Source organism: Chiloscyllium plagiosum, chromosome 7, assembly GCF_004010195.1.
Source record: "Chiloscyllium plagiosum isolate BGI_BamShark_2017 chromosome 7, ASM401019v2, whole genome shotgun sequence".
NCBI classification, from domain to species: Eukaryota; Metazoa; Chordata; class Chondrichthyes; order Orectolobiformes; family Hemiscylliidae; genus Chiloscyllium; species Chiloscyllium plagiosum.
The window spans coordinates 80,773,939-80,792,920 of record NC_057716.1 but is presented as its reverse complement, the minus strand read 5'-3'; the positions used below and the strand labels follow the sequence as shown (position 1 = coordinate 80,792,920).

The window sequence follows — 18,982 nt, the reverse complement described above, 5'->3', positions numbered from 1 at the left end:
GAAAAGTGGATACCATTACCACACTTTTGAACATCTTCCTCAATTTAAGTCCATCTTCTAAATTAGAAATTATAGTGATTTTAGTGTCATTTTTATTCACGTCAAAAGCGTGCCTTACATCCTAAAAGGCAGGAAGTTGCTGATTAATGAACATAGCTTGCTTGAACAGAAGAAAATTAATTGTTTTTGTCAGTTCAGATATCCCATTTTAAAAATTTTATTATGTGTATGTAAGGACTGAGATGATTGAATGATAGAATTTTGTAATATTACATTTTCAGCTCTCAGACATAATAGAACAGGCACTTGAGTGATTGACTACAGGTTTTTAATTGGCATCAGTGCTCTTGGACAGTGTGGGTTATCTGGAAAGAAACTATAATTTAATTGGCAACATAGAATATGACTTGTGACTAAAACACGGTGATAGCAATAGCACTGATAAGCGTATTGTCAGCTTTCCCAAAACATTTTGGACTTGAATTGAAGAATAATGCATTAATTTAAGGAGAAAGTTTGTAAATAGCAGAATGAGAAGATTAATATTACCCTAATGTGAGTAAAGTTTACTCTGGAGCAAATACATCATTGTAGAAAAGTAATAAGGATTGACTTAATAATTGATTCCAATTACTAAAACTTGCTTTAAACAGGCTGTAAAAGTGTGGGGAGAATATCATAATATTCACGAATAAAGTTCTAATAACAGTAGAGATTAAATAGGATGGCTGCATCTTTTGATAGCCTGTACTATGCATCTCTTCCAAACTATTATAAGTTCCAAATTATGTTAATTCCACCTACACCAACCAGCTCAACAGTGAATTTGACCAGGAATATGTGCAGACATTTTAAGAATATTTACTTTGAAAATAAATAGAAGGAACTATTTTACAATGAGATAACTGTTTTCCATCCATAAACATAACTGTTGCTTTATATTCATATCTTGTACAATATTATTTTGGTAAGATCAGAATTTGGAAGTGTAGTAAAAATGGCATTTCTAGATTTCATTCTTTTCTCTTGTTGAGCTGCAATATTAGATTTGACTAGATTAGATTAGATTCCCTACAGTGTGGAAACAGGCCCTTCGGCCCAACAAGTCCACACTGACCCTCTGAAAGTAACCCACCCAGACCCATTTCCCTCTGACTAATTTACCTAACACAATGGGCAATTTAGCATGGCCAATTTACCTGATCTGCACAGCTTTGGACTGTGGGAGGAAACCGGAGTACCCAGAGGAAACCCACGCAGAGACGAGGAGAATGTGCAAACTCCACCCAGGCAGTCACCCAAGGCTGGAATCGAACCTGGGACCCTGGTGCTGTGAGGCAGCAGTGCTAACCACTGAGCCACCGTATATAAAGATCTAAATAACAATCTCTAGGAAATCATGAGTGATATTAGTTATTTATCTTTCTGATTTTTAAACTTGCTATTTCACAGAATCTCCATGTGTCTTGACTGTAAAAAAATGAACTTATTATAAGTTTATTAGGACAGTTATATACTCACTAACATTACTTGAACTTACAAAAGCTTGGAGATGGTTTCACATTACTTAGGTACACATACAACATATCTCTCTTTCTAAGTTAAAATATATTATAATACACAGCCAGATTTATTGGCAATGAGAAATATTTAACATGGGGATAACACAAATGCAGCCTCATATATTAAGTGACTTAAAGTGTTGAGGCCTCCCTAAGAGCTTTAATTAAGATTGTTGAGGTACTTTGATACCTGAAGCTGCCTAAAAATTGGGCATCAGAATTCACTAAATCACATGGGTAAGTGACAAAGTGTTGATGCCACAGAAAACTCTACATGAGAATCAGTTGAAATCATTATTGGTGGACCACTTGCTTTGTGAACAAAGTCATTAGTGGTGAGGAATGCAATTTCAGGGAACTGCAGCTCTCAGAAATGACATTTTTTCCTTGTCTAATATAAGATTACCATTTTGAACGCAGTGACTTCCTGAACCACATCCACCTGGAAAACTAAGGGACCAGATGCACGTCTATTTTATTCATGGGAGACAATACTGCTCTATTCAAAATGCTTTATGTGTGTTTAAAGACCAAGCAAATAGTGGAATGGGCATCTTTAGAGGAAGTTGTGTTGAATGACAAGTTCATAAAACAGGTGCAAAAAGATCCAATTTTTACTCTAAAGCTGTTTTATAGTAAAGTGTTCATCTATGTATCCATCAAAGGCATGGTTATTCCACTGAAATATCGTCATTACAAATACCATACAGCTATAAAATATGTAGTGCATTACACCAGAGAACTTAGCTAACAGAATAGTACAACTCTTTGGATTCAAACTCATATTTCTAATTATATTTATGATATCTTCAATGAAAATTCATACAAAGCAGAACAAGTCATTCAACATAAAAATAAGCAATGCCTTAACATGGCCAATTTTAGATTCTTGTCACTGCAGAACAAAGTATGTCAAACATACCTCACTTTTTTGCCACCCTCTGTAATCTTTGCCTTATTGAGGAATCCATTTTTCTCCATTGGTGGTAAACACTGGAATCAACAGGATAGAATACAAATGAAAATAAACCAACTAAGCGGTGTACATGATCAAATAGAACAAAAGCTCAGACTGATCAGCTGAAGGGCAATTAATTTGCCATGGAATTACAAATCATGACTTTTTTTTGTATTTCCACATTTAATGCGGACAATACAATAAATGACCCAAGTGAAAAGGCTTGCTCCTCAGTACATCTGAATAATGATTATAAAATATCACTTGTTCTGGTAATATGCTGAAGGAGTGCTGTTGACAGTGTTGGAATAATTGATTTTCATATGAGAAATTAAGCCAAGGTTCTGATTCCCACTTGGTAAGACATAAGCAGCAGAAAATTGTCCCCTAATAAAAATAGAAAGTGATGGAAAAAACCTAACAGGTCAGGGAGTACTGATGGACTCAGAAAAAGAGAAAAAGAGTCCAAAATGACTTATCTTCTGATTCATCTCATGTTCTGAAGTCTGTCTGAATGTTTCTCTCTCCACTGATGCCAGACCATTTGAATTTCTCAAACCCTTTCTGTTTTTATTTCAGATTTCAGCATCTACAGTATTTTGCTTTCATCAGAATGTTCTCGCCATGTTCTGGCTAATAATTATCTCTCAACCAACATCATTAAAATAGATTGTCGTGTTTATTGTGATATTGCTGTTTGCACGAACTTGGTTTCTGTTGCCATATTTTCTACATTTTAACAGTGACATAACTCCAAATATATTTTGTTGCATATGAAGTACTTTTGCACAGCCTAAGGTTTTGAAAGGCACAAAGTAAATGAGTATTCTTTCTCCTACTATGTTGAACCCTATAATTAGAAAGTAGACTTGCAACTGAAGCTGCTTTTACACAGTATGGTAATTTAATATTTTCATGTAAGATTTTACTCTTGAGCAGCATACAGGTTAGAAATTGATTTGAGGAATACTTTGTGCAAGACCACAGAGCTACATTGAATTATGTGAATCACTTCAGGCAGAACTAAGATGGAATCAGAAGTATCCTGCAAGCCTCTGTATCCAAAGGGATAGCACAAACATAACAGGCAGAGTATTGCGCTCCACCTGGACCTCCTCTGCTCCAACTGTTTTTTTTTTAAGAGAGTCACTGAGACGTTCAGCACAGAAACAGACCCTTCGGTCCAACTCTTCCATGCCGACCAAATATCCTAACCTAATCTAGTCCCATTTGCCAGCACTTGGCCCATAACCCTCTAAGCCCTTCCTATTCATATACCCATCCAGATGCCTTTTAAATGCTGTAATTGTATCAGTCTCCACCACTTTCTCTGGCAGCTCATTCCACACATGCACCACCCTCTGTGTGAAAATGTTGCCCCTTGGGTCGTTTTTTTATATCTTTCCGCTCTCACCCTAAACCTGTGCCCTCTAATTCTGGACTTCCCCACCCCAGAGAAAAGACCTTGTCTATTTATCCTATCCATGTCCATCATGACTTTATAAGCTTCTATAAGGTCACCCCTCAGCCTCAGATGCTCCAGGGAAAACAGCCCAGCCTGTTCAGCCTCTTCCTATAGCTCAAATCCTCCAACCCTGCAGCATCCTTGTAAATCCTTTCTGAACGCTTTCAAGTTTCGCAAAATCCTTCCAATAGGAAGGAGATTGGAATTGCATGCAATATTCCAAAAGTGGCCTAACCAATGTCTTGTATAGCAGTAACATAACCTCCCAACTTCTATACTCATCTTTTCTTTCTTTCTCTCTCTTTTTAGCAGTGGCTGAGTAGAGTGAGGGGAAACGAGTCCCAGAACAGCTTGAGAGGAAGTGGATCCTGAGCAGTATGAGGAGAAACTAGTCCTGGGGCAATGAGGGCAATGAGACCAGGAGCAGCATGAGGCAACGAGACCAGGAACAGCATGAGGGCAATGAGACCTGGAGCAGCGTAAGGGCAATGAGACCTGGAGCAGCATGAGGGTAACTAGACCTGGAGCAGCGTGAGGGCAACGAGACCAGGAACAGCATGAGGGCAATGAGACCTGGAGCAGCGTGAGGGCAATGAGACTTGGAGCAGCATGAGGGTAACTAGACCTGGAGCAGTGTTAATGCAATGAGACCCGGAGCAGCATGAGGGTAACGAGACCTGGAGCAGAGTGAGGGCAATGAGACCTGAAGCAGCATGAGGGTAACTAGACCTGGAGCAGCGCGAGGGCAATGAGACCTGGAGCAGCGTGAGGGCAATGAGACCTGAAGCAGCGTGAGGGTAACAAGACCTGGAGCAGCGTGAGGGTAGCTAGACCTGGAGCAGCGTGAGGGTAACTAGACCTGGAGCAGCGTGAGGGTAACTAGACCTGGAGCAGCGTGAGGGTAGCTAGACCTGGAGCAGTGTGAGGGTAACTAGTCCTGGAGCAGCGTGAGGGCAACGAGACCTGGAGCAGCGTGAGGGCAACGAGACCTGGAGCAGCACGACGGCAACGAGACCTGGAGCAGCATGAGGGCAACGAGACCTGGAGCAGCGCAAGGGTAACTAGACCTGGAGCAGTGTGAGGGCAACGAGACCAGGAGCAGTGTGAGGGCAGTGAGACCTGGAGCAGTGTGAGGGCAATGACACCTGGAGCAGTGTGAGAGCAGGTCCAGTGCAGAGTGAGGGGTAGCAGGTCCCAGTGCAGAGGGGAAGCAGGTCCCAGTGCAGAGTGGGGGGAAGCAGGTCCCAGTGCAGCGAGGGGAAGTAGGTCCCAGTGCAGAGTGAGGGGAAGCAGGTCCCAGTGCAGAGAGATGGGAATCAGGTCCCAGTGCAGAATGAGGGAATGCAGGTCCCAGTGCAGAGAGATGGGAAGCAGGTCCCAGTGTAGAGTGAGGGGAAGCAGGTCCAGCGCAGAGTGAGGGAAAGCAGGTTTCAGTACAGAGGGGGAGCAGGTCCCAGTGCAGAGCAAGGGGAAGCAGGTTCCAGTGCAGAGTGGATACAGGTCCCTGTGCAGGGTGAGGGGATGCAGGTCCCAGTGCAGAGCAAGGGGAAGCAGGTCCCAATGCAGAGTGGATGCAGGTCCCAGTGCAGAGAGACGGTAAGCAGGTCCCAATGCAGAGCAAGGGAAAGCAGGTCCCAGTGCAGAGAGACGGAAAGTGAATCCTCATGCAGTGCAACATACTTTGGGCTGGAGCAGACTAGAGGCTTGGAACTGAGTGGGACAGTCGTTGGACTGTTGTCTGGTTTGGACGGTCGGACCTCGTGCTGAGCTGCTGCTATTTGAAACTCTTTACCAGACTGACATATCAATTCTTTAACTATGTTATAGCTACCTTATTTCTAACTTATGTTTTACACACTGTGGGTAATGCTACCACTTTTTCTTTTATTCTTCTTTTATATCCAAGATTTGTACATGGGTACTTGTACCTAAGATGGTGCCATTTGAGGCAGCAATTTTAAAAAAAACTTTTCACTGTACTCCTATACTTATACTGGAGTACATGTGACAATAAAAGGATATTCATATTCATGTTCATAATATTGGCAATCCAGAGCTGATGATGTGTGTCATTTTGATGTTGATTACTGCTTTTAGATAGAATAATAGTCTAGCAAATGGGAACAATTAAATTGCTGCAGAAAGACAGGATAGGATATGTCAGTTACAGGAAAGAGGATCCATTTATTGGTGATATGAAAGGACAAAGTCCAGTCTGGTCATCTTGGGTTAACTCCTGTTTTTAGTTCACCATGTCCACACACCAAAGTTTTATGCCACAGCATGTATCCTTTATGGAATCTACATGTCATAACAAAACCCTCAAGAACACAAATAAGCTTATCTTTGCAAAAACATTTCCTATTGTATTCAAAGTGACATGGGACCTTGTCACTTGCAATGCGTTGGCTGTGTATTGAGGTCAACGGTTTCCTTCAACTCAGTTCCAGGTAGAAAAAAATTGATGTTGGAACAATCTTGACAACATGATTAGTGTTTGTTGTACTTTCCTTTCTTCCAGACATGAACAGTAGCCTGGAAATATATCTCCATTGAACAGACCATATGTCAGCACAAATTATAGTCATTCAATCTTTTTCTTTAACAAATATAAGCTGTGATGTATGATAAGAAAGAAACATAACTAGAATGCATGTGAGTAAGAATACTTACAGACTGATCCACCATCCCAGTAATTTCTGTAAGATTGTGCTGAGAGTGGTTTCGTCTATGGCGGGGTCCCTGGAAGACAAAATCATAAGGGCATTTTAAACTTAAATACTTGTTCTCAGTATGTATTTTACAGTTACTGGGTGAAATATATGATAGAATCTGCTTTTGGGTAAAGAACTTCCTTGTGTCAGTTTCTTGTGAGTTAAGATGCACCCAAACTCTGCTGCTCAATCAACAACGTAACTGTGGTGTGCTGCTCAATGAAAATTGTGCTGCTGACTGAAGGAACTCAACAGGGACCTAAGAGTTAGAATAACTACATTCCCTGTGCAGCTAAGAGATACCCCAACCCTATTGAAGATGGAATGCACTCTGTTTCCTCAGAAACAGTCTCACGAAGTCTCTGGTTGAAGGTAGAATGCTGATAATGGAGCATCAAATCAGAGAAAAGGAATCCCGTCAGCAGCAATATAGTACTGGACACATTAATGATGGAGGTGGAAATGGAAAGATTAGATTAGATTAGATTACCTACAGTGTGGAAACAGGCCCTTTGGCCCAACAGGTCCACACCGACCCTCTGAAGAGCAACCCACCCCCAACATTCACCCCTGACTAATGCACCTAACACTATAGGCAATTTAGCATGACCAATTCACCAGACCTGCACATCTTTGGACTGTGGGAGGAAACCGGAGCACCGGAGGAAACCCACGCAGACACAGGGAGAATGTGCAAACTCCACACGGACAGTTGCCCAAATTTTAAATTTCAAATTTCCACAGGGGCTTAGTGGCTTTCAAGATGTGCTCTCCTCAAGGAAAATGAGGACGTGCTTGGGAAGTCAATTACTGGAGTTTGGCCTTAAGGTTCCAGCTGATGTGCCACACAAAAGTTCAAAGATCTCATGTGTGAAGTTAAGATAAGTGAATGCAGCTTCACATATTGTCTACTCCCGATCTACCAGACACGTGTCCTGTTCAATGTAGTATATTCCATAATTTGCATGTGAACAATTATGCTCAATGTCCACCCTGCACCCCCCACACATTTACCAATGCTGTCAGCATCACATGCACCTCTCATGGATTCCACTCCAGGTATTTGACTATTGCAGCACTTTACCCAAAAATGTTGCAGCACACTAACATGCTACTCTCTCTCTTGCAAGAGGTTCATGGATAATACAGTCTGCAACACAGAACCAGCAGGGAACCAAAACATCTTTCATCTTTGATGGAGTAGATGGTACTCCACATAATATGGTTGGCAGACACTGAGCCCCTTGAATCCTACATCATTGGGAACATTTAGAATGATGGTATGTTTCTGTGTTAGGCTCCTTCTGTAATCCAACTTCACCTTCATCCTACTATCTGACATGAAGTACATACTGTGATTAAGGGCCATTTTGTTCATCCTCCTTCCTCGGGTCCTCTCCTACATACCAGCACCTTCTCATGCATTTTTTTCTTTTCCAGATTTGTTTACTAGTCAGCCAGTGCAACTTCATCCTAAAGGGCATAAGCAACTGCATGCCTATGATGAAAATGCACCTGCCTGTAATTCATCCTGGTGGCTCAAAGATATCGGGTTTGACAGGGTGGCTTCAGTGAATGCGTCATGGCTACTGTCAGGATAGCACTCATCTTCTAATAGGATGTTCTGCGTATGCAGCTGCATGTTTACTGAGTGGTAGCCTTTAATCTCCCATTAATATGTGAAACCTGCAGTTGTGCTTTACTTCCCCTTGTGCTTGTTTAGTAGCTAATATCAGGCATGAATCATGCATAAGTGACTTGGTAAAACAAAGGTAAAGGAGAGGTTAGTAACAGTACTATACAGTTAGAGAAGTTAAACAAATATCTGAATTGGTAGCTTTCTTAGAACAAGCTGTGAGGAGATCTGAATCACATCGTATATTACATCATTCCCCCTTAATGGTATGGATAGAAAATCATCACACCCACTTAAAGGTTTATCACAGAACCCACAGAGCTAGATGTAGGGAATTAATAGGCCTAAACCGTTGTGAAACCGATCACCATGACAAACCCATGTGTTTATTCTTCCTGCTTTTCTCGGTGATGAGACTATGAGCTACTCTTTCCTAGCACACTGTCACTTCCTTGACACAATGTAAACTGTGACATTAGAAATGTGATCTGCTCCCACCTCAGAAGGGATGTGTCATTAAAAATTGAAGTCCACAGTATTCTTCATGATCACTGTTAGCACACTGCATGGTCTGCTGTGAAGTTAGGTCTGGTGGCAGGAGATAGAACAGTTCTGTCACCTCCTTGGAAAAATACAGACACCACAGGAAATGTTCCTAGCTGAAGTGGAGGTTGGGTGAGGCTATTGTCTGAAAACTCTCAGCGACAATGACTTTCTAATGAGAGCTCTCCTCTCTGCTCCATTTACGTGCATAGCCACAGTCCGGAAGAACTGCAGAGTTTGCAATCCAAACTCCCATTAATGAGAATAGGTTTTCTCCTGAGAGACCTTCAAGTTCTTCAGACTTCTATGTCAAATTAACTTCCTATACTCCTCCAAAATCACTCAATTGAATACCTCCAATTATTTCACAGTTACAGCTGGAGCTTCATAAGGGACACAGTTGTAAAGATGCAGTTGGAATGATCTGGACACTCAAGTTTAACCAGAATGAAGTCATCGGTCAAATTTTCCAGTAACTTTATTAACATAAATCTGAACATTATATCACTCTTGAATCCACACAATTAATAATGCAATCAGACTTGATCACTTACTGTCGGATATATGGCCAACAGGCTTTGAACTTGCTGAATTATACCAAATTAGAAGGACCATGTGTTCAGGTAGGTGCAGCAGTGTAGGAAGGATATTATTAAACTGGACAGGTTTCAGAAACCAGGATGTTGCCGTGATTAGAGGGTTTGAGATATAAAAATAGACTGGAAAGGTTGGGGCTTTTTTTCACTGGAGCATAGGAGGTTGAGGAAAGGTTTGGAGGGATATGGGCCAAGCACAGGCAGCTGGTACTAGTTTAGTTTGGGACCATGGTTGGCATGGACTGGTTGGACCGAAGGGTCTGTTTCCATGCTGTTAAGACTCTATGATTCTTTGACTCTAATAAGGGTATCAACAATTTCAATTGACTGGTAGTCACTGGAATACACATTTGGATGGTCAATTGTCTGAATTTGGACTAATTTAAATTATAATTTAAAATAATTTTACATCAGCATGGGAAACAGACCAGAGTGAGATTTCCAATGGTTGTTGGTCACTACGGCTGCTAGTCATTAACAATGGATTAATATGCAAGGGTCCTTGTAGTACTGTGGTAGTGTCTCTCCCTCTGAGCCAAGAGGTTAAGGGTCAAGTCCCATCAGAGGTGCGTAATACCATCTCTAAACAGGCTGATTAGAATACATACGATCATGTTTGCTTATGCATCTGAAATTTAGAGTGTAATGAAATAGACATCCACAAATAGAAGCCATCATTGGAAATTTGCCTGAGGGCAGGGATTCCATCAGATTGCATTTGTATCTGGTCAAAAAGCATGTGAAAATGTAAGGGTGTTATTGTAATTAATTATTGCACAAGCAACATCTCTTGGTTAAGTAAATTTTATTTCACAGATTGTAGTTCATGCATTATATTTTATGAGGTAAAATCAATAGGATCTGGGACACCGGTCGTGTAGTGTTTTCTATTGTCCTATGGTACTGCAGATTTAATGCGATGCAACAGTTGGTTCTACCCATCATTAAATTCATGATAGTGAGTTTTTGATCTTAGACATGTTATATCACTAACAGAGCTCCAGCATTGGACTTTCCCTTTTCCTAACAGATGATCTTATTTTCAGTTACACACATTTTCACTCTTGATGTTGATCATTGACTTTGGATATAATTTCACATCCTTCTGACAATTTATTGGAAGTTTCGTGTCTTTCATAAATGGTAATTTAACAATATCCAGGGATATATTTTACAAAATGTACCTAACATCTTCAGTTACATGGTCAATTGCCATAGTAAAAGCAAAGCAATTGCTTTTATGTTAGATAAGTGATACTGTTATTTTATTCAGTATATTACTGTTCTAATTGTTGAACCAATGAATGCTATGACTCTATGAGAGAGCATTACTATTTAAATTTTATGTAAAGCTTATTTCTTCTTAAACACTTAAGGGTGAAAAAATATTTCCCTAACATCCTATTTTGCTGAATATTATTCATGCATAATATCTCAGTTATAGTTTGTTATGTGACACAGCTTTGTCCCCCAAGTGTTTTCTTACTCCTATTATTGTCCTGTATCTTCAGCAAGACAGCTTCCAAAAGAAATAGTGTAGTTTCTGGCAGCTGCTCCTTCAGGGAATTGCAAAAGTGTCAGTTTAAATTTTATACATACTAAACCTTTTTACTGAAGTGTCACTTCACTGTCTTAGTACCATATTCGCTATGTAATTTGCACAGATAAATATGAAATTTGTTATCCATTGTGCTTTGATGCATGTTACTCTGTATTACATATTTGTTCTTCCATTAACTCCTACCAGTGTACATCTTGTACTGGATCCCTACTTTTCACAAAGTATTTTTAAAAATTATTTGTCCATTTTTAAAGTCATCTTTACTTGTCATCTTGTGCTTTCTCCTTCCTTTAGTCAAGAAATTAAATACATTTTGAATTGAAAGTTGTCTGCTTGCTTCTTTGTTTCCCTGATCCAATACAACATTGTCACGCAAAAATCTATTAACAAGCCCAATTCAGCAGTAGTCATATTATTCCATTTATAGCAAGTATCTTTGGATGTATATTTACATTTGGTTCTGCAGTTTTGTGAACAAAGATTTAATGCCCCACTACAAAGCTTTCAAATATATAGTTCTGCTGTTGGTTTTACCAGTTTAATATCTTCCCTATGCGTCAGATGATACATGGAATTCCAGATAGGAGAATGGATCTTTTATCCACACCATTCGCAAACATAGCCAGCATCAAGGATTCTTGAGCTCATATACAATGGAGGCTCATGATATAGATACCATAGAAAGATTGAAGGCTGTATGGCCTGTCACGTACATGCTCGTTCTTTGAAATTGTCATTATTTATAGTCCAGCATTTCCCAGGCATTTTGATCATAAGATAAATAAGTTCTCTTTCCTCAAATTGCGCTCTATTAAAATTATACATGGAATCAGCTTCCATCACCTTTGCAGGTAAGGCATTTGAGATCCTAGAAATAGTGAGATAAGAATAGAATTCACCTTCATCTTTCTTCTAGATCATTTGACATGAGTTAATCCATGAAATGTGGTTATTGAAATCCTCAGCAGAGGAAACATTTATTCTTGATTTACTTTATCAAAGCTTCTCATCACCTGGAAAATCTCAAGATTTTCCACACATTTTTTGTTCCAAGGAACAAATAGAATTTTATCAAACTCTCCTCATAAATGAGGTTATCTTGGTAAAACTCTTTTGTGCCTTATATCTATTCCAAATACCTGAGGGACATTCTTTATGGTGTTCTAGCATAATTCTTTTTTTGTTTTTTGCATCATACAAATGTTTAATAACCCAAATAACCCATGTACTGTTGGCCATTTTAACAATACTGTGCCATTCTTGAACTTCTTTTTATTCACAATTTTCCTCAGTAATCTTCTCTGATTTCCTTTCATTCCATGTCTTAGGTTTACAATGTTTGAAATATGTAAATATTTTGTTCTCCAGACTTATCATTTTTGAGTGTAATGAAAGAGGACATAGTTGTAACAAGGCTCCTACCCAAATGTTGAGGAGATCAACCCTTTGTTCCTCTGTTACTTATGAGGAAACTGTGTCAACACTTTTATGTCTAGAATATGTGCAATGCTCAGCATCTGATTGAGCTGTGATGTTTCACCATCTTATTGGAAGTAATCTACAAATTAACTTAAAATAAATCACAAGAACTTGACTTTCTGGCTCCTATTCTGAGAGATCGTGGCTGAATACCACAGATGCTGAGATCTGAAATTAAAACAGAAAATGCTGGAGAAAGTGAACAAATCTGGCAGCATTTGTGGAGAATCGTACTGGACATGAAATGTTAACTCTGTTTCTCAGTTGCCAGGTTGCCAAACCTGCTGAGTTTCTTCAGCAGTTCTTGTTTTTAATCCTGTGACCTAATTTTTTTCATGAAAATGGCTAATTAAACCAGCAACCGCAGATTTAAAAGAAATAATGACATCATTCAGCAGAGTGCAAAGCTCCACCCTTCTGTATTAATTGTAACACTATTACAATTAAATAACTCTTTGTTGAGTCTTTTTCCTGCCCAGTTGATGTTCTGTAACCAACAAAGCTCAAATTAAAATGTTTCTTTGTTAAGAGCTTCATCTCACTGATGAGGTTTCAGCCTAATCCACATCCACCAATCTGCTCTGAAAGGTCTGCTCACATTTTGACAGCAATGCAGGTTGTAGCACAGTATAGATTCTGAGACAATGTGCATTTTTTAAAAAAATCAGCAGTATTCTAAATTAAACAAAGCATGACATTTCAAAAGGATTAATCAGTTTGCCCCGTCTCCAAATGTTAATGGTTCCTTTAAAAACATCCAGAGTCCAGATCCAAAACTTCACTAAAATTTCAACAGTTCTTTGTTAGGCTATCCCCTTTCTGAGTACCAAATTTAGTTGAAAACTGTCATTTGTACATCAGTTTTTTAGAAATGTTTACAGACAGATAAATGGGGTGAAAAAAATTACCTCTCCACAGCAGCGGTGAAGGTAGTTAGCAATTAATTAATATCCATTTCCAGCTGTGAAATGAATTCCAAGCCTCTTCCTCACCTCAAGTGTTCTTTGTTGGAAAGTCTGATTACTCAAAACTGTATTAATTGTGCTGCTAGAAATAATATTATTTTTGTGTACGTTTTGTAGAACATGTCATTTAATGTCTGTGGACCTTGCTATGTACAAAACAGTGGCAACACTTTAAGCATAATTTGTTGTTTTAAGAGTTTTGGGGCAATTAGTAACCACTATAAAATGCAAGTTTTTTTTCTTCCAAGCTGTCATTTGGTTTCTAAATTGATTTAAAAAAATTAAAGTCTAGTTAATTTTCAACTATGCTGAACTTAGGTAGGATTACAATAGACAATTTTAGGTGCAGCATAAATCATGTTAAAAAGGAAGGGCTAGAAAATATAACCTACTTATTGTCTAGATTAACTGAACCATATTTGATCGTGAAAGGTGACAAACCTACAGTGCAAACACTTCCTTTAAATTCCACATTCATAATATGCTGTAATTACTGAAACTGTTTGGTTAAATTTACCATTGAGTGGTGCCCACAAGAAATTCAAAGCACTATGAAGAAATACAATTCTGTACAGATAAGTTTTATTGTGCTATCTACAAATAAGAGCAAAAGGACTTACATATGATCAGAGGAGGACACAATTTTTTAAAAAGTAAAGATTGTACAATTTAGCATCTCATGGTGACTGAGCACTCCTGAGTCAGATGGATGCAGGCCTGTTCATTCACTTGCACATCGTTTTAATTGCAAAACTCTTACCCATGTGACAAACCGAACAGTAATCCAATTTCTGTTGTCTCCATCCTTAATCAGTCCCTCCAAAAAACATCCAGCATTTCAAAATTTCTCATATCTTTCCAAATAATACCTCAGGACACATTGCATGCACTTACATTGTCATCACAATATTTTTATATTAATATATGCTGAATTCTAGCCTTTCAGCTCGATCTGATGTACAGTATAAAAGTCATCAATTGATTTTACAATAACATCTTACACTTAAAATTGTTAGGAGATAATGTGTGATGTTACTTCTCCACCAGGTGCATTTTTACTATGGTCTGAATAGCCAATGTTTCCACATATACGCAAAAGACTTAAATAAAAGTGAAGTGACAAGGGTTTATTACTGCAATGACAATTTATTTCTGTAATAGTGACATGAAGAGGTTTTAGTACATAAAGCACAAATCGCTAGCGCTTTTTCACTGCCTTGGCAGGTTCAAGGTCAGAACCCAGCTATTCAGCTCATCTTCCCCAATCCATGAAATAAAATGACAAGGTAATGCTAGCTGGGGTCAGCTATGTTATAGGAACTGTTACATAAAGCAAGAAAGTGGAAATCAATCCCAGTTGACAAGTTCTTCAGGATAATCAGAACTCGCTCCATGCCACTGTCAAGTCCCCAATATCAAACACCAGATCAGCGATGTCATCTCTATTTATTAACAAACAACTCTTGAGTGTAACAGAATGATTCAGGATTTAATTACTCCTCTGCTTCTGTGGCAAAACAATGCATGAATTGGCAGACATTCTAAACTCTCACAGGTCATTGAGCATTCTAGTTAATTACTCCACGAATAACCTACTTTTCCACCCTCTGGAAACAGTTTTATAATGGCAGTCTAGGTCTGACAAATGTGTCATCTACATAATTAGCTAGGAAGCAACACATAAAACATTAAGCGCGCTTTGTGTCGTTAACTATCAAAACATTTCATTTGTTGTCAATAATTCATCACTTGTAGGCTCTGAAGGGGTTTTTAATATGTAAATAAGTCCAGATGCTAACAAGGTCACACTTATCATTTGAAATAGCAAACAGAGAACCAGATTGAATAGCTCAGAGTCTGACAATACTGCACTAATCTCTTCATCAAATGAAAAAAAAAACGATGGCTGATGATCAATGCTTCTCTCATATTGATCCTCAAATGAAGTTTGACAGCATTCATTGGCAGTATATTTAGGAAACATCACTACTTGCAAGTAGAAAAAGTGCTGACTAGAATGGCAAGCAATTATCTGCCTGTTAGATGCCAAATCTTATCAATCTGTGCTGACTCAATGTCATTTAAGTGGAACACCATTATCTAGAGCAGGCACATCTGAAAAAAAAGCTCCAAATTATCCTCTAAACCTGATGCTTCAAAAATAGAGCCCTACCCCTGCCCGCCAAATTGCAGCATAAATCCTTGAAAAAAAATGTTCTGAGTTACTTTGCAGATGGTGCAGACACAATGGGCCAAATGGCTCTGTTCTACACTGTAAATATTCTATGATTCTGTAATACTATTTACAGAAGTTTACAGCAAATATAATGTGTCCCATAATTTGGAATTATATGCCTAATTTATTACCCTCAACAATACAAATCGCATCAGGTTCAGAAACCTATTGAGATACATTATAAAGGCTCTGGTATTTATATTCAAAATGAATAACTTGATCATACAGGCCTCCAAAATCTGTCAAATCCTTACAGTTATAACGTTCAAGCTTTGAAACCAGTCAACATTCAGCCATTGAGGTCACTTAGTTCCTCTTTGTTACTATTTGATTAAATAGGGCCAAAGGAAATGAGAATATTATCCCTGGACAAGGAATAAAATCATATATTCTCATTCATCCAGTAATTAATTTATAAAGAAAAAACATAGTAATTTTTTGGCACTAAACTGCCATTAATAATGCACAGCCTCAGCAAAGTCAGCCAGATTTGTTTTAATGAGGTAAATTTCTACAGAGGTCATCAGGAACATCTTTATCCTGGAAATATTTACTGATTTTATTTTGACTGCAATAGATTTTGGCATTTGGACTCCCGTGCAGCTTGAAAAATGTCCAATGTAAAGAAAATGTGAATTATTCCAGGACAATGAGGCTGATTCTAAGTTTTCAACTCTGATTAATGAGGCAATATTGCAAAGCTTTGGCTTTTCAGTCTTGAAATAAGGTTTAGAAATGATCCTGCTAAGTATATAAAGATATTAATGGCCTCTATTTTGCAGTAGAAGTAACAGTGAGGCTATCAGTACTCACTGTTATTAAGGAATAAATTAAAGAGCATCTTCAACATATGCACAGTTAAATGTAGAAATCAGGAAAATGTCTCAGTCATCGTGCTGATCTACAAACATTGCTACAGAGTATCGATATCTCATAAAAGGCCCAGCATTCAAAGTCTTGAAAATGAAAATACAATTCTTACAATGTTATATACAACCAAACATGCCTAAAACAGTAAGATTTCTCTGTTTCAGTGTAAGGGAATTTCTAATGGTATGATAAGTCTTAATTTCCATGGCACTGAATATGGTGTCCATCCTTTCAGTTATTCTCAGAGATTTCTAAAGAGAAAAAAAGGAATAGTCTTTGATTTATCTATCTCTTTTTCTCTCATTTTCATTTCTCTTTCAGCTTTTTTTGCTTTCTGTACATGATTTGGCATTGAATTAAATACTCAAAGATATTTCCTGGTTCAGATGCTGTGATGTGCAACTTGATGATTTAATGACAAGATGTCCCAGATCTTTTGAGAGGACACTACACTGTTTTCAATCCATAATCACCACAGATTCTGGTGCAAAACTACGGAAAGCCTGTAACAAACAGCAAAAGCCCTTTGTTGTGAATGCAAAATCTAAGCTAATAAATATTACAAGACACTGCTAATTAAATCTTGAAAGTCAGATAAGTTAGTTAAAAATGAAATTAAGACTGCAATCGGGATGTTCTTTCTCGCAGCACTGTATGAATGGACTTCTAAATAGAATATTGCAATAAAAATATTGAAATTATTTAAGTAATAATTGAATGATGCAAAAATTCCAACTTATTGAATGAATTAACTAGTTTGAAATCTCTTCTTTGGGCATCTAATTGATTAGGCCTGATGCTTGGGTCTGGAACCACAATTTGCAACCACCTGGTTGCCACTGTTTAGATTTAGGTGGCAAAGTACAGATTTTGTGCAGTTGTCACATCTGTACAATTGTGGCTTGGACCCAAGATGCCCCTATGCTACTGTTGGCTCTTGAACAGCATTGTCTCTGAATCAAGCAAGACAGCTATGCAGCAAACCATGTCGTGTAGCCAGATTGCATTTATAAATGACGGGCTACATTTTAAACAGAAACACTACAAAATTATTATTGCAATGTAAATTTGTGCAGCAAAGGGCGGGAGGAATTCATCATGATGAACGTGGTGATAGAGACATTAATAGTGCAGGTCAGCAGTGGGAGGCGGGGGGAAGATGCATTGAGTTCTACAGAAGCCAGGAGGTAGCCCTCAGAATGACGTGGGACCAGATATTTCAGCTCCTACATCTGGATGACATTATCTCAAAAGGTCTAATGACTTCACACAATTGGTCAATGTGATTTCAAGACATCTTGTCTCAATTTTAACATCAGTCCCTTGCTTAATACACCCCACACATATTACTCACTCAGCAGCATTCACTAGCAGTAAGGGCTAATGCTTAACATCTTTATACTCAAACTCTTTATACACTGACCAAAGCTGCCAATCTAATTTCCACTTCTCACTGCCTACACAAAACTTCTGCTATTCTTATAAGGCACATCTTCCAAACACTTTTCTACACAGCCACTGATATTCTGCTCTCTTCTTTGCTGGAACTGGTGGTACACAGTTGAAGGGAGTGGATCAGAATTGGCGTGGCATCTCTGCATCCTACATCCTCTAAAGAGGGATCTGCACTCTGTGTCATTGTACCATCTGCAAAGAGGCTGCATTGAACATTGCTGAGAACATTTAGATTAGATTAGATTATTTTACAGTGTGGAAACACGCCCTTCGGCCCAACAAGTCCACACCGACCCGCCGAAGCGTAACCCACCCAGACCCATTCCCCTACATTTATTCCTGCACCTAACACTACGGGCAATTTAGCATGGCCAATTCACCTGACCTGCACATTTTTGGACTGTGGGAGGAAACCGGAGCACCCGGAGGAAACCCATGCAGACACGGGGAGAATGTGCAAACTCCAGACAGTCGGTCGCCTGAAGCGGGAATGGAACCCGGGTCTCTGGCGTTGTGAGGCAGCAGTGCTAACCACTGTGCCACCGTGCCGCCCAACATTGAGGATGAAGGTATGTGTCCACCTTTAAATCATTTCTCAACTCTCAAAACAACCTTATGTGGCTATTAGGCATGACAAGCAAGCTGCTAATAGTGTGACCATGGAGCTGTTACTTTTAACCTTACCCACCTTCACTCACACAAGCCCTCCACTTTCATGGACCCAAGAATTACTCACAATCAGAGGAGTCCCAGGAAGAGGAAAGACAGTAACAGATCAGCACTAATAAAAATGCTTTGTCACTTGATCTGACACTTGCAGGCATCATGGACGTAACAGAGAGGACAGTGTACAGTTAAGATCAACACAAGGTAAGCTATCCACGCAGTTGTATTCAGCCAGAGCAAGGGTTAATAATGATTCAGACATCAAGGTTTAAGGCA

The 18,982-nt window shown here is 38.9% G+C and overlaps 1 protein-coding gene across 3 annotated transcripts in view; it reads right to left on the bottom strand.

Annotated features, from left to right (window-relative positions):
• Positions 1–18,982, bottom strand: part of LOC122551728 (rho GTPase-activating protein 15-like) — a 737,256-nt gene that overhangs the window by 598,985 nt on the left and 119,289 nt on the right. For all 3 annotated transcript variants that reach the window (XM_043694095.1, XM_043694097.1, XM_043694098.1), the window contains exons 4-5: positions 6,659–6,727; positions 2,485–2,555 (exon numbers count right to left, since the gene is read on the bottom strand). In XM_043694095.1, coding sequence (XP_043550030.1) covers positions 2,485–2,555; positions 6,659–6,727 — 140 coding nt within the window. The remainder of the gene's footprint in view (positions 1–2,484; positions 2,556–6,658; positions 6,728–18,982) is intronic.